The sequence below is a fragment of the Rousettus aegyptiacus genome, unplaced genomic scaffold (assembly GCF_014176215.1).
Source record: "Rousettus aegyptiacus isolate mRouAeg1 unplaced genomic scaffold, mRouAeg1.p scaffold_m13_p_5, whole genome shotgun sequence".
NCBI classification, from domain to species: domain Eukaryota; kingdom Metazoa; phylum Chordata; class Mammalia; order Chiroptera; family Pteropodidae; genus Rousettus; species Rousettus aegyptiacus.
The window spans coordinates 77,337,792-77,363,181 of NW_023416308.1; the positions used below are offsets into that span (position 1 = coordinate 77,337,792).

Sequence of the window (25,390 nt, forward strand, 5' to 3'; positions counted from 1 at the left end):
TATCATTTCAATCTTTTAAAATTAATATAGGCTGTTTTGTGGTCTAACATGGTCTGTTCTGAAGAATGTTCACATGCACTTGAGGATATACATTCTGTAGTTGTGAGTAGAATGTTCTGTATATGTATGTTAGGTCTAATTAATTTAGTGTTGTTCAAATTCTCTACCAATTGATCTTCTATACTGTTCTATATTGTTGATCTATCCATTATTGAAGTCTTCAAGTATTACTGTAGAACTACTTCTCCCTTACATCGTCAATTTTTGCTTCACCTATTTTTGGGGCTCCTTTGTTGGATACGCATATGTTAATAATTGTTACGTCTTCTTGCTGTATTGAAACTTTTATCAATAAATAATATCCTATGTCTCTTGTAAACTTTTTTGATTTAAAGTCTATTTTGTCTGATATTTAAGAGCCATCCCAGCTCTCTTTTGGTTATCATTTATATGAATTATCTTTTATTTTGAGTGGGGGGATTTTTTTCTTTTTTTATTGACGAAAAATCAGTATATAACATTATATAAGTTTCAGATGTACAAGATTATACTGCAACATCTGTATATACTACGAAGGAATCACCAAAATCTAGTTACTATTCATATCCTACAGTTGACCTCCTTCACTATTTCGCTCACTTCCAGCTCCCTTCCCTGTTGGTAACTGCCAATCTGTTCTCTATATGAGTTTATTTTTGTTGTGTTCTGTTTATTCGTTTTATTTTTAGATTCCACCTGAGTGAAATCACAAGGTATTTGTCTTTCTCATGTAATACCATCAAGGTCCATCCATGCTGTCCCAAATGGCAAGATTTTATCTTTTTTATGGTTGAGTAGTAGTCCATTGTATATACGTACATCTTTTTTATCCACTCATCCATCAATGGACACTTACATTGTTTCCATATCTTGGCTACTGAATAATGCTGCAACAAACATAAGGTTATATATTTCTTTTCAAATTAGTGTTTTTGTATTCTTCAGATAAATACCCAGAAGTGGAATTGCTGGGTCATATGGTAATTCTATTCTATTTTGAGGAGTTTCCATACTGTTTTCTATAGTGGTGCGCCCAGTTAATGTTCCTACCAATAATGTACTAGGGTTCCCTTTTCTCCACACCCTCTCCAACACTTGTTTTGTCTTTTTGATATTGGTCAATGTAACAAATATGAAGTGTTATCTCACTGTGGTTTTGATGTGCATTTCTCTGATAATTAGTGATGTCCAATATCTTTTCACGTGCCAATGAATATCTTTTCATTGGCCATCTGTGGATCTTTGAAAAAATGTGTAATAAGATCCTCTGCTAATTTTTGTTTCTTTGTTTTTATGTTATTGAGTTGTGTGAGTTCTTTATATACTTCCAGTATTAACCCCTTAACAGATGTGGGATTTTCAAGTATCTTCTCCCCATTCAGTAAGTTACCTTTTTGTTTGACTGATGGTTTCCTTCACCAGCCAGATGCTTTTTAGTTTGATGTAATCTCATTTGTCTAATTTTGTTTTGGTTTCTCTTGCCTTTTAAATCATATCCACGAAAACACTACTAAGACCAATATCGAGGATCTTACCACCTGCTGTTATCTTCTAGGAATTTTATGGTTTCAGGTCATCCATCATTTAATCCATTTTAAATTAATTTTATATATGGTATTAGACAGTGGTTTAGTTTCATTCTTTTCAGGTGGCAGTCTAGTTTTCCCAGCACCATTTATTGATGAGACTGTCCTTTCTCTATTGTGTTCTTGGCTCCTCTGTCAAATTAATTGTCAAAATATGTATGGGTTTAATTCTGGGCTCTCAATTCAGTTCCATTGATTTGAGTGTTTGTTTTTATGCCAATACCATACTGTTTTTAATCACTATAGATTTGTTTTATAGGTTGAAATCAGGGAGTGATATCTCCAGCTTTTTCTTTCTCAAGATTGCTTTGGCTATTCAGGATCTTTCATAGTTCCATACAAATTTTAGAATAATTTGTTCTAGTTCTGTAAAAAATGCCATTGGGATTTTGTTAGGAATTGCACTGAATGTACAGATTTCTTTGCACAGTACTGAGATATTAACAATATTAATTCTTCCAGTCCATGAGCACAGAATTATCTTCTCATTTATTTGCATCTTCCTCAATTTCTTTCATCAGTGTCTTATAGTTTTCAGTATACAAATCTTTCACCTCCTTGGTTAAATTTATTCCTAGGTATTTTATTCTTTTTGATGCAATTGTGAATGTGATTGTTCTCTTCATTTCCCTTTCTGATAGTCTGTTATTTATAGAAACACCACAGATTTCTGTATATTGATTTTGTATCTGGCTACTTTACTAAATTCATTTAGTAGTTCTAATAGTTTTTTGGTGGTGCCTTTTGGGTTTTCGATATATAATATCATGTCATCTGCAAATGGTGACAATTTTACTTCTTCCTTTCTGATTTATATGCCTGTTATATTCTTTTCTTGCTTAACTGCTATGGCTAGGACTCCAATACCATGTTGAATAAAAGTGCCAAGAGTGGGCATCCTTGTCTTGTTCCTGATCTTAGAGAAATAGTTTTCAGCTTTTCACCTCTGAGTATGATGTTAGCTGTCAGTTTGTCATATATGACCTTTATTTTGCGGAGGTATTTTCTTTCTATACCCACTTTGGTAAGAGTTTAACCATAAAGAGATGTTGAATTTTATCAGAAGACTTTTCTGCATCTATCAAGATGATATGATTTTTATCCTTCATTTTGTTAATGTGGTATATCACACTGAATGACTTGCAGATGCTGTACCATCCTCGCATCCCTGAAATAAATCACACCTGATCATGATCTACCAATCTTTGACTTTTAATAGAATTTAATCCACTTAATTTAAAGTAATTAATGATAGGGAAGGATTTACTCCTCCATTTAGTAAGATGTTTTCTGTATATTTTATGTTTTTGTTCCTCATTTCCTCCACTGCTGCCTTAAAAAAAAAATCTGATTCCTACCTGCAAGATTCATTGAAGGCTTGATCTTCCCAGTCAAGTAATCACTTACCCACTTACCCCTTTATTTGAATAGTTCCTTATGAATAATTCCTTCATGAATATGTCCCAAAATGTTTAAAAAGAAGAACTTATTTTTTCTGGCCATAAAAGTAGTCTCGGGTTCTATCTCTATTTCCACCCTTTAAATCACTTGTACCTTAAACACATATCCATCATACACTAGTCACCATTCACATATAAAGTTCATTATTACTGCCCACTCTCTCTACCTGTACATGGCCTGTGTTAGGCTGGACCCTAGAATACTTAGAAAAGGTCTCTTGATCGTTGACAAAGAAGAGAGTCAAAATGGCTTACGTTGTAGGAGCGGGGATGCCTCTGTTTCCACTGTACCAGGAGCAGCTGGGCTACTACCAAGGTAGCAATGAGGATGAGGACCATTTCGGCGTGCATGGCTTCATGGCCACGGTGCTTGGCATGCATGCGAGCATGCTCGACCCTGAAAGCCAAACAGATGCAGTGAGCCAGGTCAGGGGCAATGCTTTCCAGGGATATCCTATCAGTCCAAAGTTCTGAACACATTCTTGTGCTCTGTAGCTGCAGGGTACTGTTCAAATCAGAGGCTAGAAACACACATGTCCTAGGGACAGGCATTTTGGGACAGAACAGGGGCTCTATGGACTCCAGTCACCAAGTTCAGCTACTGGGGTTCAAGATGGGTGGTCTGCTGCCTGCCTCCACTGGCAGATACAGCTGACACCTTTCCTGCAGCAGGAAAGAGAGTTCAAGAGAGGCCTGTTTCACTGCTCATTTCAGTCCTATTTCACTGGAAGGAGAAAGTAACTCAGAGAAGATTATAGCCATAAAGTCTTATACTCTTAGTCAATGATATGTATATCAATAAAAAAGTAACATTGCAAATGTGTGCTAATTCCTGAGATAAAGTCTTGCTTTATTTGTCCTTCTCTCTCTCTCTCTCTCTCTCTCTCTGAAAATGAATTACAGCCTGAGAAATCTCGACTGCTTTGACTTTATACTAATTTAAAAGTGACTTCACCATCAGCACCCACAAGTAATAGCCTCCCCAAAGGCTCAAGGACGGTACAACTAGAAACTCTTATTTAAACCAAGCCTGACATTCTCTCTTCCTAAGGACTTGCAATAAGCTACTCCCTTGGCCAATACAAGCAAAAAGCTTCCTCTAAGAACAGAGAAGAACAGTCACTCCTACTACTCTGGGTCAGACTCAGCCAAGGGAGAAGAATGAGTAAGGAGACAGAAAACTAAATACAAATGTAGTCTGCAGTAGGGCCTTTTAAACAAATTTTCCATACATGGGGGTATTAGGGAGGAAGGAAAAATCATAAATGATATCTTTATGGACTTCCGAAGGACAAGAAGAACCCTGTGGTATAAATTATGGATAAATGATAAAGCAAATATAGCAAAAAGTTAATTGTAGAATCTAGGTGGTGAGTGTAAGGGTGCTAATTATACACTTCTTTCATCTTTTCTGTATGTTTGAAATTTTTCATAATAAAATGTTAGGAGGGGCAGCCAAATGTCAGTTAGACAGCCACCCACAGCATCTAAGGGTTCATTTTACATAAAAAATTATCCTGGGTGAGAGAATCTGACAAAAAGATAGTAGGCTAGGAGTTAAAAACTTTAAGATGTAGATACTTTTGTGGCTTTGGCCAAGAAAATTCATATCTCTACATCACTACTTCTTCATCTGTCAAAAGATATGGATATCTTTTCTACCTCCTTCAGGGTTATTGTGAAAATAAGCTAAACTAAAAGGGCTAAGAACAGTTTAAAAACCAAAGGACTGTGGAAAGTTATGACGATAACTAGGGATAAGTCTCTTGTTCTCACACAGTATATAACTGAATGGACGTGCACAAAAAGAAATGAAAGAAAGGATCTAGAAAAGATCAGAGAAGCCATCTAGTTCAAGTTCCCACCCAATGCAAAACTTATTTTGATATCCTTTGTCTGAATAATTCTGTTGGCTGAGAACATATGTCTCTTAAGATAGTCTAATCTAGAATCAGCAGTGTCTGGCATATAGTAGGTACTCATATGTGCTTATGAAGGAACAAAATTTCAATGCTTTTAAGAGGCAGGAGGCTCACTACCTCTCAGTATACCATGATTATTAAAGATGTTTCTGATAATAATAATAAAAAAAATCTATCTTTCTACAGCTTCAATCCACAGGATCTAATCCTATACTCTGGAACAACAAAGAACACGTCAACTCTTCTTTCCCAATGCTGCCTCTTCAAAGATTTCTCATTAACTTATTTTTTAAAAAAGAAAACTACCCTTTTTTTTAATCACCATTTTCCTGGCCTTTTTAATTCTAGATCTTTTAAACACTATTAATATTACATAATGTGAAGACCATTAATCCCGTTTGCCTTCATCTAATTAGAGATCTTCTTAATATACAGCATTTACAACATAATCAGTGTGGCCTCAGTGAAGCAGGGCACAATGGCACTATTGCCTACCTTAATGCAGACAGTAATATTTCTATGCACCTCTTCCAAATTATTTAGAATATTTTGGTAGCTGAGATATACAAATGGTGCATATTAATAAGCTTAAAGTCACCTAAACCCTCACTGGGTTTCTTGTATCAGTCAATACCTTTGCCATTCTATATTTTTATAATCAATAGCTTTAATCTAAAGGGTTTTTTCCTCACTATTAAAATGTATTTGATTGATTGCATTGGCCAGCCATCTTGTGACGTTTGTGAGGCAAGCACTCTATGACGCCATTACTGATGAGAAATTATGACAATAAACTATTTGTTGACACACTTTGATTAAACGGCAAGTTAGTAGCAAGTTGAGATGGGAAACACTGGGAAACACATCTCCCATTTTCTCGATCAGAGCCTCCTGCCTGGTTTCAAGGATAATGACGATGATGTTAATGATGATAATCATATTCAAAGCAAGTAACACCTACAGGAAGCTTATCACATGCAAGGTGCTGTTCTAAAAATTTCACATATATTAAACTTCACAACAACTCTGTGAGGTACAGGTACTGTTTTGATCCTCATTTTACAAATAGAGAAAACTAACGCAATGAAAAGTTATGTAACTTGCCCAAGATCACATAGCTAGGAAAGGGCAAAACTAGTATTCAAACCCGGGTGGATGGTTTGGTGCAATTACCTATTTACTCTCCAGGACTGAGGGAGCTACCTAGGAGTGACACAGGTACTAGAAAAAACTCCCAGAAAAACTATCCTACTGGTTATGAGTCACTGCCTCCCACAGACAAGGAAGCAAAAAGGGTAAATATACAACTCTATTAGTTGCATTAACCTACAGTTCCCAGCCTCAGGGGCCCACACCATCACACTTACCTCCATTGCTCCTCTGGGGAGAGGTGTGACATATCAACCTGTAGAAAGACACCACCAGAAAAATCCATTACTATCTTAGAACTCTCCCTGCTCAACCTAAGGTGCTCACACATTCATCAGTATCTTCAAGGAATTACAGGAAGCTTCAAGTGTCACACTCTCTATGAAGCCTTCCCTAGTACTCTAACAGTACTCTTTTTCCCACTGAGCTCTTCCTTCTCAAACCACTTACTCTGGCTCATGTCCATGACATCATTGTTCCTTTCTGTGCTAGGCAATTAAGGACAAAAGAGTGAACCTAATTCCCAAGATGCTCACAACCTACTGAGGAAGACAGACATAAAAACAGAAAATTTCTTTATTAGATGCTGAAGACTATCCAAGTGGCTTCTATTCCAACGTGGGGTGGTATATATTAGTTAAGACCTCCTGGAGTAGATGTAAAATATTATCCAAACGTGGAAATAAGAGAAGTATGTTCCAGGCAAAGGGACTAACATGAACATGAAGAAATAAAGCTGCAAGACATATAACTGAGTATGGCTAGAGCAAAAAGTACAAATCAGGATTAGTGAGAGTGAAACTAGATAAAATATCCTGTCGTATAATGCCATTTGACTCTAAATGGTAGCAAGCAGAACATTACACTAGGGTGAACTAAGCTTCAGTCCTTGCTTTGCTTTTAACTAGCAGTACGGCCTTCCAATCTCAAAGTTCTGGTTCTATTCGTTAGCCTTGTCCTTTCAGAGTAGGGCTTCTCAACTTTGGCACTAGTGATATGTTGGGCTGGTTAATTCTTTGTTGGAAGGAGGTGGGTATCTGTACATCGTAGAACACTTAGTAGCATCCCTGGGCTCCACTCAATAGATGTCAGTAGCACCTCCAAAGAGGCAATAGCCAAAATGTCTACAGACATTGTCATATGTCCCCTGGGGGATGAAAATTGCCCCCAGTTGAAAACCACTGCTCTAGAATAATAATAAACTCTTTGAGTTGAGGGCTCAAGTATTTTACTTCCTTGTAGCCATACAGAAGCATACCCAAGTCCCAGTACGTAAAGCATGCAATACAGTCTTATACTGAACGGAACTGACAATGTTCCTTGACGCAAAGAAGAGAGACAAAGCTCAGAATCACTCAAATCAAAGAGCAAATACTCCTTCAGTACTTATGATGTTCAAGGCCCAGTATTCCACTGTTCTCATAACTGCAGAAAAACTTTAAGTAGAATGTTTGAAGTACAATGGGCAGAACTCCATTCTACTACTGAGTCAAATTGACACATATTTACCAGGCATTCTTTATGTGCGTGTACTGAAAATGCCCATTACTACTTAGGAACAGCTTTCTAGGAAGGGAGGGAAGGAAGTGAGGAGGGAAAGGAAGGAGGGAAGAAGAAAAGAAAGGAAGGAAGGAAAGAAAGGTAAATAAGTAGGTAGTCAGGAAGGATGTCCTAAGGCTTCACAAAGCTGGTCAGGGTAATGAAGTAAACCACCTTCCTCCCTTTTCCTATTTCACATTGCCTCACGGTATTTACTCAGGTGTCCTAATTCAGGCCTTCATCTTCCCAGAAGGACAGAGGTCCCCTCTGAGAAGGGACAAGTGGATACAAGATGGAAAGGCCCACCTGGGTGGTACCTGAGCAGACAATTAAGATCCAAATTCCATGCTACCTATCAAAACACTTTCCTTCTTTTCCAACTTGTACCTGTGTCTTGCTATAGCAGTCTGTTCACAGTCCCAAAACGCATGGGACTCATTCCTGTCTCTGGGCCTTTGCACAGTCTTCATTCTGCATGAAATATCTTTTTCTTTATTTTTTCCTATCCAAATCCAACTTATGTTTTGAGAACTTAACAGCAATTTCACCTTCCTTGATCTCCAAGCTTAGTGAATCTGGCCCTCTGCTTTTCTCCAGCATGGATTTTCTCCCCTGATATTCAAAGTCTGGCCCAAGAACTAGCACTATCTGGGTGCTTGTTAGAAATGCAGAATCAAGGACTTCCAGTCAAGATGGCAGAGTTGGTAAACACTGTGCCCACCTCCTCCCACACCTCATTAAAATTACAACCAAATTATAGAACCATCATTAAGAACCACCTGACAACTAGCTGAACAGAAGTCTTAAAACTAAGGATAACAAAGGAGCCACTCAAGACTGGCAAGAAGAGTGGGGACATGGAATAGGTAAGCCCCACACTCATGGTGTGGCAATTAAGGAAACGGATGGGGAGGACTTCTAGTCAAGATGGTGGAGTAGATAAATGCTGTGCTCGCCTCCTCTCACAATCACATCAAAGATACAACTAAATTACAGAATAAACATCATTGAGAGCCACCTGAAGACCAGCTGAACACAATTCTTTAAAGAAGCCACGTCGAGACTGCTAGAAAGGGTAGAGATGCCAAACAGGCATCTCAGCTATTGAGATTTTTCTGAGAAGCAAGGGGTCCTAGCCCCACACCAGGCTCCCCAGCCTAGGACTCCAGTGCCAGACAGAGAAGTCCCCATAATATTTGGCTGTGAAAACAAGCAGGGACTGTGACTGAGTGAGTTGAAGGGCTGCTGGAAATCTAGGCACTACAGGTGTTTAAGGGATCATACCTAAACTCCCTGACTCAAACTCATTCACTCTGAGCTCTAGCACTGGGGCAGCAGCTCAAAAAGCTCCAGGGACATATGGGAAGTAGATGAATTGACTAGCTTCAGGGCATTGGCTGGAGGGACAGGGGTCAGGGCAGCTCTCTCCTAGAGGGAAGTGCTGACAAATGCGACTGTTTCCTTCTTGAGCCCTCCTCAACCTAGGCGGCAGGTGCAGGTAGGTGCCAAATCTGAACTCCCTATTAACTTGGCTAACACCATTTGCCCCACTCTAGTGATTCCCCAAGATACCTGCCCCACTCAAGTCGTGTGTCAGGCCTGAATCTCTTCCAACGGCTCCTCCACACAAACAACCTTCCTCAGCTAGTGCTGCAGACTTCCTTAAAATCTCTCAAAGGTCCACGACCCCCACCCCCCGCCCCAAAAGCAGCAGCCAGCTTCAGTGTGCCCAGTACCTCTTGCTAAATGGCCCCAAAACCAGCACTAGTAGCAGCCAGCCTCGGTTCTCAGCCTAGCTTCTCCCAGGTGCCTCCAAGGCTGGCACAAGCAGGAGCTGATATGGTTTGCACCAGAGCCCCCCACCCGCACTAAGAGGCCCTAAGAGGCCCCAGAACCAACACGACCCATAGCCAGCTTCAGACCACACCAGAATACCACCCAACCAGCTTCACAAATGATACACCCGAATGGTGGATTCAGAAGGCACCACAGCCCTGTTAAAGTGAGTCCCACTCCATGGAGTCAGCTCCCACACAAGAGCACATCCACTACAGTCATGGCCATTCATCATAGCCAGTAAGCCTAAGAATTAATCCCACCCACTGATGTGATAACAGCAGTCAAGGTTCAACCACAACAAGAAAGTACACACAACCCACACATGAGACTCCCCTGGAGCATCCAGCTCAGTGACCAGGGAGACTGTGCCACTGAGTCCCACAAAAACCTACTACATAAGGCTACTCTGCCAAGACTGGAAAATGAAGCAGACCTAATACATAGAAACACACACGGAGAGGCAACCAAAATAAGAAGACAAAGAAAGACATCCCAAATGAAAGAAAAAGGACAAAACTCCAGAAAAAGAACTAAATGAAATGGAGACAAGCATTCAACTAAATGCAGAGTTCAAAACACTGGTTATATGGATCCTCAATGAACTTAGGGGAAGAACTCGGTGAGAACTTCAACAAGAGACAGGAAACATAAAAATAGGAGATAGAAAACATGAAAAAAAAAGTCAAAAATGAAGAATAACTGAAATGAGGAGTACATTAGATGGAATCAACAGCAGACTAGATGAAGCATATGATCAAATCAGCAATCTGGAAGACAAGGTAGTAGAAAACACTCAAACAGAACACAAAAGAAAAAAGAATTAAAAAAATAAGGATAGTTTACGGGACCTCTGGGACATCATCAAATGTAACAACATTCAAATCATTCACATAATAGGGGTAACCAAAAGGAGAAAAGAGAGAGAGAGAGCGCGCAAAGGGTTGAGAAATGATTTGAAGAAATAATGATCGAAAACTTCCCTTACCTGGCAGAGGAAACAGACATAAGTCCAGGAAGCAAAGAGTCTCAAACATGATGAACTTAAAGAGGCTTACATCAAGACATATCATAATTAAAATGTCAAAGGTTAAAGACAAAGAGAGAATCTTAAAAATAGCAAAAGAAAAGCCATTAGTTACATACAAGGGGGTTCCCATAAGACTGTCAGCTGATTTTTCAACTGAAACTTTTCAGGCCAGAGAGAATGGCACAAAATATTTAAGGTGATGGAAAGCAAGGATCCAAAACTAAGGTTCGATAGTCTCTTCAATAAATGGTACTGGGAAAACTGGACAGATACATTCAGAAAAAATGAAAGTAGATCACTTTCTTACACCATATACAAGAATAAGCTCAAAACAGAATAAAGACTTAAATGTTAAGACTTGATACCATAAATCTAGAAAAGAAATAGGCAATGAATTCTGTGACATTGCTCTTAGCAATGGTTTTTGGATATGACTTCTCAGGCAAGGGAAACAAAAATAAATAAATAAACAAATGGGGGTTACATCAAACCAAAAAGTTTCTGCACGGTGAAGGAAAGCATCAACAAACCAAAAAGACAACTTACTGACTGGAAAAAGATATTTGCCAATGACACATCTGATAAGAGGTTAATACTCATACAATTTAACACTAAACAAACAAACAATACAATACAATTTAAAAATGGGTAAAGGACTTGAACAAACGTATCTCCAAAAAGGACATAAAGATGGCCAACAGACATAGGAAAAGCTTCTCAACGTCACTAATCATCAGAGAAATGAAAATCAAAACCGTGAGATATCACCTCCCATCTGTCAGAATGGCTATCATCAATAAATCAACAAAGTATTGATGCGGATGTAGAGAAAAGGGAACCCTTCTGCACTGTCAGTGAATTTTAAATTGGTGTAGCCACTATGTAAAAAAATATAGAGGTTCCTCAAGAAAATGAAAAACAGAACTACCATATAACTTAGAAATTCCACTTCTAGTTATTTATCCAAAGAAATCCAAAACACTATTTAGAAGATATATGCACCCCTACGTTCATTGCAGCATTATTTAAGAACAGCTAAGATATGGATGCAACCTAGGTGTCCATCGATAGATGAATGGCTAAAGATGTGTACGTATATACAATGTGTGCATGTATATATTACTCAGCCATCAAAAAGAATGAAATGCTGCCATTTGCAACAACATGGAAGAACTTAGAGAGTATTATGCTAACTGAAATAAGTCAGAAAGACAAATACCATATGATTTCGCTTACATGTGGAATCTAAAAAACAAAATAAACAAACTCATAGATACAGAGAACAAACTGATGGTTGCAAGACATGAGGGGAATTGGGGGGCTGGGTGAATAGGTAAAGGGATTAAGTAGTACAAACTGGCAGTTAGAAAACAGTCATGGGGATGTAAAGTACAGTATAGGGGATATAGTCAATAATGTTGTAAATGACTATATATGGTGTCGGATGGGTACGAGACTTATTGGGGTGATCACTTTATAGGTCATATAAATATCTAATCACTATGCTGTACATCTAAAACTAATATAATGTCAACTGTAATTGAAAAATAAATAATTTTTTTAAAAAGAGAAATACCTAATAAGTATCTGGGAAAAGAAGTGTTCATTTGACACCAAAAGGCACCCGGAAAATCATGTTTAAAAATGTACATGTCAAAATAGAACAACACTACATGTTCAAAGAAGTCCATTGAAAGAAAAACTAGCAAGATCCAGAGAACTGGGCCTGGCATTGGGGTGCTTCTCCCTGAGACAGTAAACAAACATGCTACTGCTTACGCCTTAGTTTCTCCGTCTGGAATAAAGAGTAAGACTTCTGACTTCATTATGGGGTTGTGAGGGTATGTACATTCAAGATAACCAAGTGATTTCATTGTCTTTCCTCCTGGGAGAGTGGAAGTACTTTATAAAGTACTAGGAGAGGCTAGGGAACTTAATGTTACAGGACAGTAATGCTTCCAGAACCTCAGGGAAAAGAGCTCAGAAGGGCAAGCACTAAGGCTGAGAATAGCCCTGGGGCTTAGAGGACCATTTAGCATTTCATGGAATAGTATTAAGTTCATGCTAAGAGTAAAGACTGATTTGGTTTTTATATTTTCCTCGTGAAACAAAAGATTACTTAAATTACACATGACCCTGATCAATGTAGGAGATAAGGGGTGCTGACCCTCACGCAGTCATATACCTTAAGTCAGTCAGCCCTCCACATAGATGGATTCCCAGCTGGATTGAAAATAAATCCAAACCAGTCTTTTAGCTCAAGTAGCAAAACAAGGAAAGCTGTAAACTATAGCTATGCTTAATCTGTACTATCTGGAAATACACCTCAATTTATCACACCTCTATTTGCTCTCTCATGAATGAGTTTATTTATCTAGGGCAGGGCAGTAAACAAGTCTGAAGGTGCCCTGTCCAGAGCTCAGATAGCTAATCAGGTAAGGTTACTGACTGATGGGCCCATATCAACTTCTAAGACCCCCACACAGAATTTTTTTTTTTTTTTTTTGCCAACAAATCACTCTCCTCCTAGGCTCTCACAACCCTAGTTGTGCCAATGTACGTAAGTCCAGATTTGAAAGAAGCCAAAATTTTCAGGCAGAGGACAAGTGAAAGTTTCACAAAATGGAAAAGGATTAGAGGTTGATTGCTATATTTTCTCAGGTGCATAAGACTCAGAGACCCACCAGCATAATCCCACAAAATGACCTCCTGTTCCACACAAACATCAGATGCTCTATGGTCTCCGAGTCTTTATACAGGTTGGTTACTTTGAACCTTAAGCCCCTCTCTTTCACCAAGCCACATTCTGCCTTCCTGAAAAACACTAGCCAATCCTCCCGGTTCCAGGAAGGCTCCTTAGATCGACCCCATTTGCTGAAGAAACCACCTCTACTACTTTGTGAAGTATGGTCCACAGCCCAGCAGCATCAGCACCCAGAAAACTTATGAAGAAACAGAGAATCTCAGACTCCATCCCAGATCTGCTGAATCAAAATCTGCATTGAGTAAACTACTCAGGTCATTCATATGCCCATTCAAGTTTGAGAAGCATTGCTACTGCATCCCAGCACTCACATTCACAATTTGTCCTACAGCCATATACCTCTATGCACCTGATTCTTTTTTTTTAATAAGTGTTACTGAGATCTAATTCACATTGTGAAAAATTCACCCATTTAAAGTGTACAATTCATTGTTTTAGTATATTCACAGAATTATGCCACCATCACCACTACATAAGTTTAGAACTTTTCACCATCCCTAAAAGAAACCACATAGCAGTTACTCTTCACCCTCTCCCAGCCCCCAAATAACCACTAATTTACTTTCCATCTCTATTTGTAGATTTGTCTATTCTAGACATTACATATAAATGGGATCATACAATATGCGGTCTTTTGTGACTGGCTTCTTTCACTTAGCAGAATGTTTTCAATGTCCATCATGTTGTAGCATGTATTGCAGTCCACTTCTTTTTATTCCCAAATAATACTGTATTATATGGATATAATACATTTTATTTTTCCGCCCATCAGTTGATGGACATTTGGGTTGTTTGTAATTTTTGGCTATTACAAATAATGCTCTTATGAACATTCGTCTACAAGTTTTTGTGTAGTCATGCTTTCATTTCTCTTTAGTATATATCCAGGAGTAGAACTGTTGGGTCATATGGTAACTCATTGCTTAACCTTTTGGGGAACTACCAAACTGTTTTCCACAAAAGCCACACCATTTTACATTCCTACCAGCACTATATGAGTTCTCATTTCTCCATATTCTTGACAACACTTGTTATTCTCCATCTTTTTGATAAAAGTATTGCAGTGGCTGTGAAATGGTATCTCAATGTGATTTTGATTTTATTTCTCAGATGAATAATGATGTCAAGCACCCTTTCATATGCTTATTGGCAATTAATATCTTCTTTGGAGAAAAGTTTACTCAGATTCTTTGTCCATTTTTTAAAAAATCAACTTTTTTTATAGCAACTGTAGGTTCACAGCAAAACTGAGTGGAAAGTACGGAGACTTGCCATGTGTCCTGCATAGCGTCTCCCATTATCAACACTCTCCCATTTTTCCAAATGACAAACCTACACTGACACATCATTATCACCCAAAGTCCAAAGTTTACCTTAGAGTTCACTACTGATGTACATTCTGTGGGTTTGGACAAATGTATAATGACATGCGCCTATCATCAGAATATCATACAGAGTAGTTTTACTGCCCTAAAAATTCTCTGTGCTCTGCTTATTTATCTCCCCATCTCCCCTATACCCTATAACCACTTATCTTTCTGTTTCCATAGTTTTGCCTTCTCCAGAGTATCATGTAGTTGACCTCATACAGCATATAGCCTTTTCACATTGACTTCTTTCACTTAGTAATATGCATTTAAGGTTTTTCCATGTCCTTTCATGGCTTGATAGTTACTTCTTTTGAGTGCTGAATAATATTTCATTGTCTGGATATACCAGTATATTTACCCATTCATCTACTGAAGGACATCTTGGCTGCTTCCAAGGTCTGCCAATTATGAATAAAGCTGCTATACACATTGGTGTGCAAGTTTTTGTATGGAAATAGTTTTCAATTCCTTTGGGGAAATACTAAGGAGTACAACTGTTAGATTGTATGTTAAGAGTATGTTTAGTTTTGTAAGAAACTGTCAACTGCCTTCCAAAGTGGCTATATCATTTTACATTCCCACTAGCACTAAATGAGAATTCCTATTGCTCCACATCCTCGCCAGCATTTGGTGCTGTCAGTGTTCCGGATTTTGATCATTCTTATAAGTGTGTAATGGTATCTTGTTTTAATTTGCATTTCCCTGATGATATATCATGTAGTGCATCTTTTCATTTGCCATCTATATTATCTTCTTTGGTGAGCTATATGTTAAGACCTTTAGCCCACTTTCTAATCAGGTTGTTTTATTACTGAATTTTGAGCTCTTTTTTGAATAAGTCTTTTATCAGGTAGGTCTTGTGCAAATATTTTATCAGGTAGGTCTTTTGCAAATATTTTCTCCCAGTCTGTGTCTTGTCTTTTCATTCTCTTGACAGTGTTTTTTTGCAAAGCAGAAACTTAATTTTAATTAAGTCTAGCTTATCGATTCTTTCTTTCATGGATCATGCCTTTGGTGTTGTATCTAAAAAGTAATCGCCAAACCCATGGTCACCTAGATTTTCTCCTACATTATCGTCTACGAGTTTTATAGTTTTGCATCTGTGATCCCATTTAGATTTGTGATCCATTTTAAGTTAGTTTCAGTAAAGGTTGTAAAGCCCATGTCTAGATTCATTTTTTTTGCACGTGGATATCCAGTTGTTCCAGCACCATTTACTGAAAAGCCTCTTTGCTCCATTGTATGCCTTTGCCCCCTTTCAAAGACCAGTTGAATATATTCACGTAGGCCTATTTCTGGGCTCTTTATTCTGCTCCACAGATTCTATTTGTCTATTCTTTCGCCAGTACCACTGTTTTGATTACTCTAACTTTATATTAAGTCTTGAAATCAGGTCCCAGTTCTCCTACTCTGTTCTTCTCCTTCGACGCTGTATTGTCTTTTGCCTCTCCATATAAACTTCAGAATTGGTCTGTTGACATCCACAAAATAACTTGCTAGGATTTTGACTGGGATTGTACAGAATCTATAGATCAAGTTGGGAAAGAGTGACATCTTCACAACACTGAGTTTTGTCATACGTGAACATAGAATATTCATTTATTCAAGTTCTTCTTTGATATCTTTCATCAGAATTTTATAGTTTTCCTCATATAGATCTTATACATATTTTGCTAGATTTACACCTAAGTATGTCATTTTCATGGATGCTAAAGTAAATGGTATTGTGTTGTTAATTTCAAATTCCACGTGTTAGTATATAGGAAAGCGACTGACTTTTGCATATTAACCTCTTATCCTGAAACCTTGCTATAATCATTTACTAGTTCCAGGAGTTTTTTTCTGATTCTTTCAGATTTTCTACATAGATGATCTGTCATCTGTAAATAAAGACAGTTTTACTTCTCTCTTAAACAACTCTGTATACATTTTGTTTCCCTGTTTTATGCATTAGATAAAACTTCCAATATGATGCAGAAAAGCAGTGGTGAGAGGGCACATCCTTATCTTGTTCCTGACCTTTGTGGGAAAAGCTTCAAGCTTCTCACTATTAAGTATGACATTAGCTGTAGGGTTTTTATAGATGGTCTTTACCAAGTCGAGTAAGTTTCCCTCTATCCCTGGCTTACTAAGCGTTTTTTTTTTTTTTTTTTTTAAATCATGAATGGGTGTTGGATTTTATCACACTTTTTCTGAATCTATTGATATATTCATGTAATTTTTCTTCTTTCACCTGTTAATATGATTTGCAAAAACTGATTTTTAAATGCTGAATCATGCTTGCATACCTGAGATAAATTCCACTTACTCATTGTATATGACTCTTTATATACACTGTTGAATTTGTTAATATTTTGTTGATTATTCTTACAGCTATGTTCATGAGAGACATTATAGTTTTCTCATAATGTCTTTTTCTGGTTTTAGTACTAGGGTAATGCTGGCCTTATAAAATGAGTTATGAAATATTTACTCTGCTTCTTTGTTCTAAAAAAGATTGTGGAGAACTTCCTTAAATGTTTGGCAGAATTCACCAGTTAGCTCATTTGGGTCTGGTACTTTGTTTTAGGTTATTTATTATTCATTCAATTTCTTTAATCGATATAGGCCTACTCATATTGTCTATTTATTCTTGTGTGAATTTTGGCAGATTGTGTCTTTCAATGATTTAGTCCATTTCATCTAGGTTATCAAATTTGTGGTCACAGAGTTGTTCAAATTATTCCTTTATTATTCTTTCAATGTCCACAGATCTGTAGTGATAGCCCATCTGATATTTCTGGTATTAGTAGTTTGTATCCTCTTTTTCTCTTAGTTAGCCTGGCTACAGGCTTACCAATTTTATTGTTCTTTTCAAAGAACCAGCTCCTGATTTTGTTGATTTTCTCTACCAACTTCCTATTTTCAATTTCGCTAATTGCTGCTTTTTCTTTTCTTCTGCTTAATTTGTTCTTTTATTTTGAGTTTCTAAAGATGGAACCTTAGACGACTGATTTTAGATCTTTCGTCTAATATATGCATTTAATGATACAAATTTCCTTCTAAACACTGCTTTTGTATACCCCATAAATTCTGAAAAGCTATGCTTTCATTTTTAGTTCAAATGTAGTTATCGCTCTCTTAAAATTTCTTCTTTGATCCATGTGTTATTTGGAAGTGTGTTCTTTAATCTCTAAGTATTTGTGGATTATCTTTCTGTTACTGATTTCTAGTTTAATTACATTATGCTCTGAGAGTACACAATGTATGATTTCTATTCTGTTAAATTTTTTAGAGTGTGTTTTATGGACTATAATGTGGTCTATCTTGGTCAATGTTTCATGTGAACTTAAGAAGAATGTCTATTCTGCTGTTGTTGGATGAAGTAGTCTATAGATTATATTCAGTCAATTGATGGTGTTTTTAAAATCAGCTATGTCCTTACTATTTTTCTGTCTGCTAGATCTGTCCATTTCTGACACAGAAGTGTTGAATTCTCCAACTATAACAGTTGCTGTTCTATTAGTTTTGCCTCACGTATTTTGACATCCTGTTGTTAGGTACATACACATTAAGAATTTTTATGTCTTCCTGGAGAACTGACTCCTTTGCCATTATATAATGCCCCTCTTAATCCCTAATAACTTTCCTTGCTCTGAAGTCTGCTCTGTCTGAAATTAATACAGCTACCCCAGCTTTCTTTTGATTAATGTTAGCATGGCATATCTTTCTCCATTCATTTACTCTGAATCTATGTGTCCTTTTATTTCAAATGGGTTTCTATATAGATAACATAATTGGGTCTTTTTTCATCCACTCTGACAATCTCTTTTAATTGGTGCATTTAGACAACTGATATTCAAAATGGTTATTGATATAGTTGGATTACTATCTATTATATCTGTTAGTTTTCTTATTTATTGCACTTGTTCTTTGTTCTTATTTTTGTCTACCAATCTTTTTCTGCCTTTTGTGGTTTTAACTAAGAATTTTATATGGTTGTATTATTTTCTCTTTTCTTAGTTTATCAATTATACTTCTGGTTTTACTTCTTTCAGTACTTGCCGTAGAGTTTGCAGTATACATTTACAACCAATCAAGTCCACTTTCAAATAACACCATACCACTTCACAGGTAGTGTGAGTACCCTATAATAATAAAGTAATCCTAATTCCTCCCTCTCATCCTTTGTATCGTTGCTGTCATTCATTTCACTTATCCATAAACGCACACAAGACACACACGAGCACACATAGTTGAATAGTGTTGATGTTATTATTTTGAAAAAAAAAAAAAATCTATTAGATTAAGACTAAGTCAAATAAAAGAGCATCTACAAAATCCTATAGCTTAGATTATATTTAATGGTGAAAGACTGAATGCTTTCCCTCTAAAATAAGAGACAATGTCAGGATGTTCACTCTTACCACTCAACGTAACACTGAAGTTTCCAGCCAGCATAATAAGGCAATAAAAGGAGATAATAGTCACACGAATTCAAAAGGAAGAAAACTGCCCCTATTTATAGATGACATACATGATGATCTACAACAGAAAATCCCAAAGAATCTACAAAAGAAAAAAAAAAATCCTAGAATAAAAGAGTTCAGCAAGGTGGGAGAATATAAACACACAGAAATTATATTTCTATATATTATTGAACATGTGGAAACATTAAAAATACAATAAAATCTACTATCGGTCATAAAAAAATGTTTTTATTCTATCTTCACTTACTCCTTCTCCAATACTCTTCCTTTGTGTAGATCTGAGTTTCTTACCTCTATAATTTTCCTTCTCAATAAAGAACTTTTAATATTTCTTGCAAGGCAGGTCTACTGGCAACCCGATTTTTGTTTGTCTTTATTTTTCCATCTCTTTAGAAAGATAATTTCAAAGGGTACAGAATTCTAGGCTGGTGGGTTCTTTTTTCTTTCACACTTTAAACAGTTCATTCCACTCCCTTGCTTACAGTTTCTAAGGAGAAGCTAGACGTAATTCTTATCTTTGCTCTTCTCTAAGTAAGGTGTTTTCTCCTTTGGCTTCTTTCAGGATTATTTTTAATCTTTGATTTTCTATAGTTTGAAAAATGATATGCCTAGGTGTAGTTCTGATTTATTTTTTATTATTTTGTTTGGCATTTATCTTGCTTGGTGTTTTCTGAGCTTCCTAGATCTGTGGTTTGGTGTTTGACATTAATTAGGGAAAATTCTCAGTCATCACTGTTTCAAATATTTTTTGTTTCTCTCTTCTCCTTCCAGTATTCCTATAATGTATATGTCTTAGTCTCTTTGGGCTGCTATAATAAAATCCCATAGACTGGGTGGCTTATAAAAAACAAACATTTATTTCTCACATTTCTGGAGGGTGGGAAGTCCAGGATCATAAAGCCAGCAGACTTTATGTCTGGTGAGAGATTCCTGGTCCATAGTTAGCTATCTTTTTGCTGTGTCCTCATGTGATAGAAGGGGCTAGGGAGCTCTGTAGGGCCTCTTGTAAGGGCACAAATCTCAATCATGAGGGCTCTGCCCTCATGACTTAATCACCTCCCAAAGACCCCATTGTAGAAAGACACGGTTTCAAGGTGTGACCACTGTTTGACCTGTGAGCTGGACCCAGGCCAGAACAGCAACTGCTTACAGCAAACGCCCCTTAGAGACTTTGATCACAATCAATTCTCATTCTGACATAAACCAGCACCTTTTCCTTGAATCCTGTTACATGCTGGTTCCCAGAACAGAACATTGTTCTGACCCTGTCAACCATGTAAAACATTTACCTGTTCCTGGGACAAGTCACATTCCAGTGCAAGTGACTATCCTGCCTTGGTCTATATAACTTTCTGGCACCTGCCAAGCAGTGCGGGGATCCGTTTCATCTTGCAACTGCCCAAGACACACCCAGTATGTAAGTTTCCCTTAACAAACTCTTTAATTACTAGACTAGAGCGCCAGTCTCTTTCTTCAGTCTTTCCTTGCCCTCTTTCAAAGACCAGTTGAATATATTCACGTAGGCCTATTTCTGGGCTCTTTATTCTGCTCCACAGATTCTATTTGTCTATTCTTTAGCCAGTACCACTGTTTTGATTACTCTAACTTTATACTAAGTCTTGAAATCAGGTCCCAGTTCTCCTACTCTGTTCTTCTCCTTCGACGCTGTATTGTCTTTTGCCTCTCCATATAAACTTCAGAATTGGTCTGTTGACATCCACAAAATAACTTGCTAGGATTTTGACTGGGATTGTACAGAATCTATAGATCAAGTTGGGAAAGAGTGACATCTTCACAACACTGTGATGGTGTTTTTGATCTCTAGCATTTCCCGCTTAGAATTTCCATCTCTCGGCTTACATTGCCCATTTGTTCCTACATGCTACTTTTTCCACTAGAACCCTTAGCATATTAATCATAGTTGTTTTAAATCTCCAGTCTAATAATTCCAACATCCCTGCCATATATGAGTCTAAGTCTGATGCCCGGTCTGTATCTTTTTTTTGCCTTTTAGTAAATCATAATTTTTTCTTGATAGCTGGGCATGATATATCAGGTAAAAGGAACTACTATAAATAGGCCTTTAGTAATGTGGTGGAAGATGTGGGGGAAGGAGAAGCATTCTACAGCCTTATAAATGGGTTTCAGTCTTTTAGTGAGTCTGTGCCTCTGATGTGTGAATTTCACAAGTGTTTCTCACCCCCTCACCCACTCCTCTCAGGTGGGACAGGATGGCTGAGTGAGCTGGAGTTGGTATATCTCTTTTCTCACAAGGAAGGCCAGAGCTGGCTAGAGTTGGATATTTCTCTTCCCCTAGGTGAGGTAGGCTCTGATAAAACCCCAGCAGGTTAGGCTATAGTTAAGTAGTTTCTCCTGATGATACCTTGTTAAAAATAACAGAATGCTCCATAGTTATTTCAAATGGTTCCTTTTCCCACTGTCAGAAGCACAGGGGATTTTTCGCAATACTCAGTATAAGAATCTGGTAGATAGCCAGATGTAAAACCCACAAAATTGTCTCAATGACTGAGCCCCCCTGGAGTTTTTTGCTCTTAGTGTTGTCCATATTGAGCTTCCGGCAATTCATCAACTACAGTCCAGGTTTCCCTACTCCAGCATTGGTTCTCACTGCAGTTTCTGCTCCTTTAAGTTGTGATTCTCCATAATCACCTGCTGGTCTCTACACTTCTGGGGGCAGCAGTTTGTCTTGTGACCTCACTTTATGGATCTAAGAATAATTATTTTTCAGTTTGTGCAGCTTTTCACTTGTTTTTAGGACAGAGTGGAGACTTCCAAGCTTCTTATATGCTATATCATAACCTTTTGTCCACTTTATTAGGTTATTCATATTTTTATTGTTGAATTATAAAAGTTCTTTATTCTCTTATAAGATATATGACTTGCAAATATTCCATTCTGTGAGCTGTCTTTTCACTTTCTTGGCGGTATCTTTTCCAACAAAAAGGTTTTCACTTTGATGAAGTCCAACTTTTTTATTTTTTTCTTTGCTTGTGCTTTGGTGTCATAACTGGTCATGATGTATGACTGTTTTTTTCCTAAGAGTTTTATAGCTTCAGTTATTACATTTAGATCACTGGTCCATTTTAAGTTAATTTTTGTATGTGGCGTGAAGTAGGGGCCAATTTCATCCTTTTGCATGTGGCTACCTAGTTGTCTCAGAACCATTTGTTGAAAAGAGTACTCATTCCTCCACCCATACGTGATTCCTCATACTGGATCTAAACTTTAAGAAGGTGTACCACCCTTATTTTCCACATTATTTTCTTGATTGTCCATACAGCTCTTTAAATTTTGCCGACAGATTCTCAGAAAAGACTAAAAGATAGCTGGAGAACTCTATACAGTGCAATTAGTCAGTCAATCGATGGATCGATCAATTAATCAATAAAGCAAACCAGCCTCTGAAGTTCTCTGTGAAGTTTGATTCGTTTATTCTATTGATTCGTTCATTCAATAAATAAATGAACCAAATTTACTCGGTTCCCAATTAAAGTACTCCTATTTTAAATGTGCAGGTCCTGGGCTAGGCATAGAGATATGGAGGTAACCAGACTTTTTTCCTGCCCTTAGTAAAACAGATAAAAAATAAAACAATTAGGTTGTTTTAAAAGCATGCATTTACTCAGTCCAGGGAAGACGACATTTCCATTTTACAGAAGGCACAGATGAGATATAAAGGAGAGAAATGACTCACCGAAGATCATGGTTACTGGAGACAGAGACAGGAACAGCGGGGAAAGGAATTATGAAAGAAATCAGAGTCAGGGCTTAGGGCCTCAAATGGCAAAGGCAATGACTAGTCACGAGGGCCTGCTAGGGCCACATTATGACTTTCATGGGACCTAGGTATTTTTGCCTTTGTGGGCCCCTTCCTCTATTAAAAAAATATTTTAAAATATTTTATGGCTGCACTGGTATAAAGATGTGTAAACCTGCCATAGGGAATGCAATTAGAATGAATATGTTGGCTAGGTGGAGGGCCAAGGGGAGGGAGGGAGCAATTGGGGGGATCATTTTACAAACTATATAGCTGTCTAACCAATGTACTGTGTACTTGAAACTAATTAAAATAAATAAATTAAAAAAAAAAAAGATGTGTAAACCAAGCTGGATTATATCTACTTTTTCCCTCTGATTAAAAGAAATCAAGACATTTTTATAGATCCCTGGGCACTGTGCCTACTGTGTTTAATGGATAAGTCAGCCCTGGAGGTCCTACTCTCTCCCCACAGCTATGGACTCAGTGTTCTCTTTCCAGCTGCCAAGTCACTTGGCTCTGTGCCTTCTGAAATCTTCTTCTCTACTGGGCCTATCTGATGAACCAGTATAAGGTTTAAGTTCACACTAAATCTCACACTGCTTAAATCCACAAAAAAAGTTAATCTCACTCTAATCATGTAAGTACTATGAAGTCATTGGGTAATCATTTGAGAATAATGTATATTCTGTGTTCAAAAAGGGTTTAGATATACTCATAAATGATCAAACCCAAATAAAGAAACAGACATGTCACTGACCTACAAATGCCAGAGTCATGGGAAACATGTGCCTGGCATTTTGATTGTAGCCAATAAATATATTTGTTCGTTCTTTATTCATTCATTCAATCACAAGACAGGCATAAAACAAAGTCTCTTTCCCTATAAAACTTACCTTCGGATGCAGAAGACAGAAAATAAACATGTAAATAAGCATATATTTACATATATGAAATAACTTGTGCTAGCAATTTTATGAAGAAAAATAAAGCTGGATAAGAGACGAGAGTGAAAAATGGGCTATTTTGTTGCTACACGTAGACACTCTGGTTTCCCCCAAGTTTCCAACAACAGGAGAATGTGCTGGGAGGGATGAACTGTGAAAATTAGCCCATGTGGTATGTCTTATTCCTTGGGTTTTTATCTCATTCTCACTTTTCACCCCAAGAAATAGCTTCGGGCCAACAACTACCTTTCTTAGGGAAGAGAAAAGCAGTTGCAGGTCCTAATCTGTCATAGTTACATGTCAAAAAACAGGGCACTTCTTTCTATACCTCAGTTTCCCACATATAAGATAAAGGGTTTGTATTAGGTGATTTTCAAAGTCCCTTAAAGTGAAAATACTATAGTAATTCACAACAAATTTAACTCCAAAGCTTTGAAGTCGGCTATTACACTTTAGCTTTCCAAATTCCCACAGTTTCCTTAGTTACCACAGAAGAAAAAGCAAAATGCCTTCAGTGTGGTGAGGTGTGACAGAATAAGACCAAATTAAATCAATAAAAATGTACCAAGTGACTACCATATGCATCAGGAATATTCACTCATCATTCAGGGATGGCCTCTTGCCCTGAGTTCGAGTACTGGCTAACTGTAAAGAGCCCTAAACTCTGGAACCCCATCTGTCTGGGCAATCTGACATTTCAGAGATCTCAGCTGATCCTTTCAAAAGTTAAAGATTGATCAATTATGCAGCTAAAGACTTCATTCTTTCGCAAAACATTAGAGATAATGTGGTCCAATCTTTGGCCTTGAGGTATTCATGACCCACAGGGTAAGAGGTGAGGCAGACTATTAGATGTAATACAAGGATAACCATTGACTTATAAACAAATGCTGTGTAACTGCAGAAAAAGGAGAAATTAGCTAGCTCCTGAACACAACCAGGCTGACTGCCTCTATCTTGCGGGGACAGATACTGTGGTCTGCTGGTTGATTAGGATAACAAGTAAAGTCCAAACGTTCACAGGCAACCTATATTTGTAGCTCCCCATTATCTCATTCACATGTTTCTTCAAAGCCTTAGTCTTGGCAAGAATTCAAGACCAGTAAATCAAAGTGGAACTACCTCACTTTTCAGCCTCAGAAATCATCTTGGAATCTTGCAGACACTGGATACGCTTAGCCAAAATGTAAGACCTAATATGGACAGCACACTTTGGGCAGCTAAATGAAAGTAGATACTGGCTATAATAATCACTGTGACTGCTGTCTGCCCTCCACCTGCTCCCCACCCCCACCCCCACCCCCACCCCCACCCCCACCATCAAAAGAAAGCACATCCTCCGAGCCTGATGAGTTGCAAAACATTTTAAATGAAACTTTTCAAATATATACAAAAGTAGAATTGGTTAATGACCTCTCTTCCATTCAACAATTATCAAATTTGGGTGCCCCTAACGTTTGCTTCTTTGGTTCTTCATTATTTCTCAGACTGGCTTCCTCCC

The 25,390-nt window shown here is 37.6% G+C and overlaps 1 protein-coding gene across 3 annotated transcripts in view; it reads right to left on the bottom strand.

Annotated features, from left to right (window-relative positions):
• RNF121 (ring finger protein 121) overlaps positions 1 to 25,390 on the bottom strand; it is a 74,351-nt gene that overhangs the window by 34,388 nt on the left and 14,573 nt on the right. For all 3 annotated transcript variants that reach the window (XM_036220717.1, XM_036220719.1, XM_036220718.1), the window contains exons 2-3: positions 6,375 to 6,412; positions 3,341 to 3,482 (exon numbers count right to left, since the gene is read on the bottom strand). In XM_036220717.1, coding sequence (XP_036076610.1) covers positions 3,341 to 3,482; positions 6,375 to 6,412 — 180 coding nt within the window. The remainder of the gene's footprint in view (positions 1 to 3,340; positions 3,483 to 6,374; positions 6,413 to 25,390) is intronic.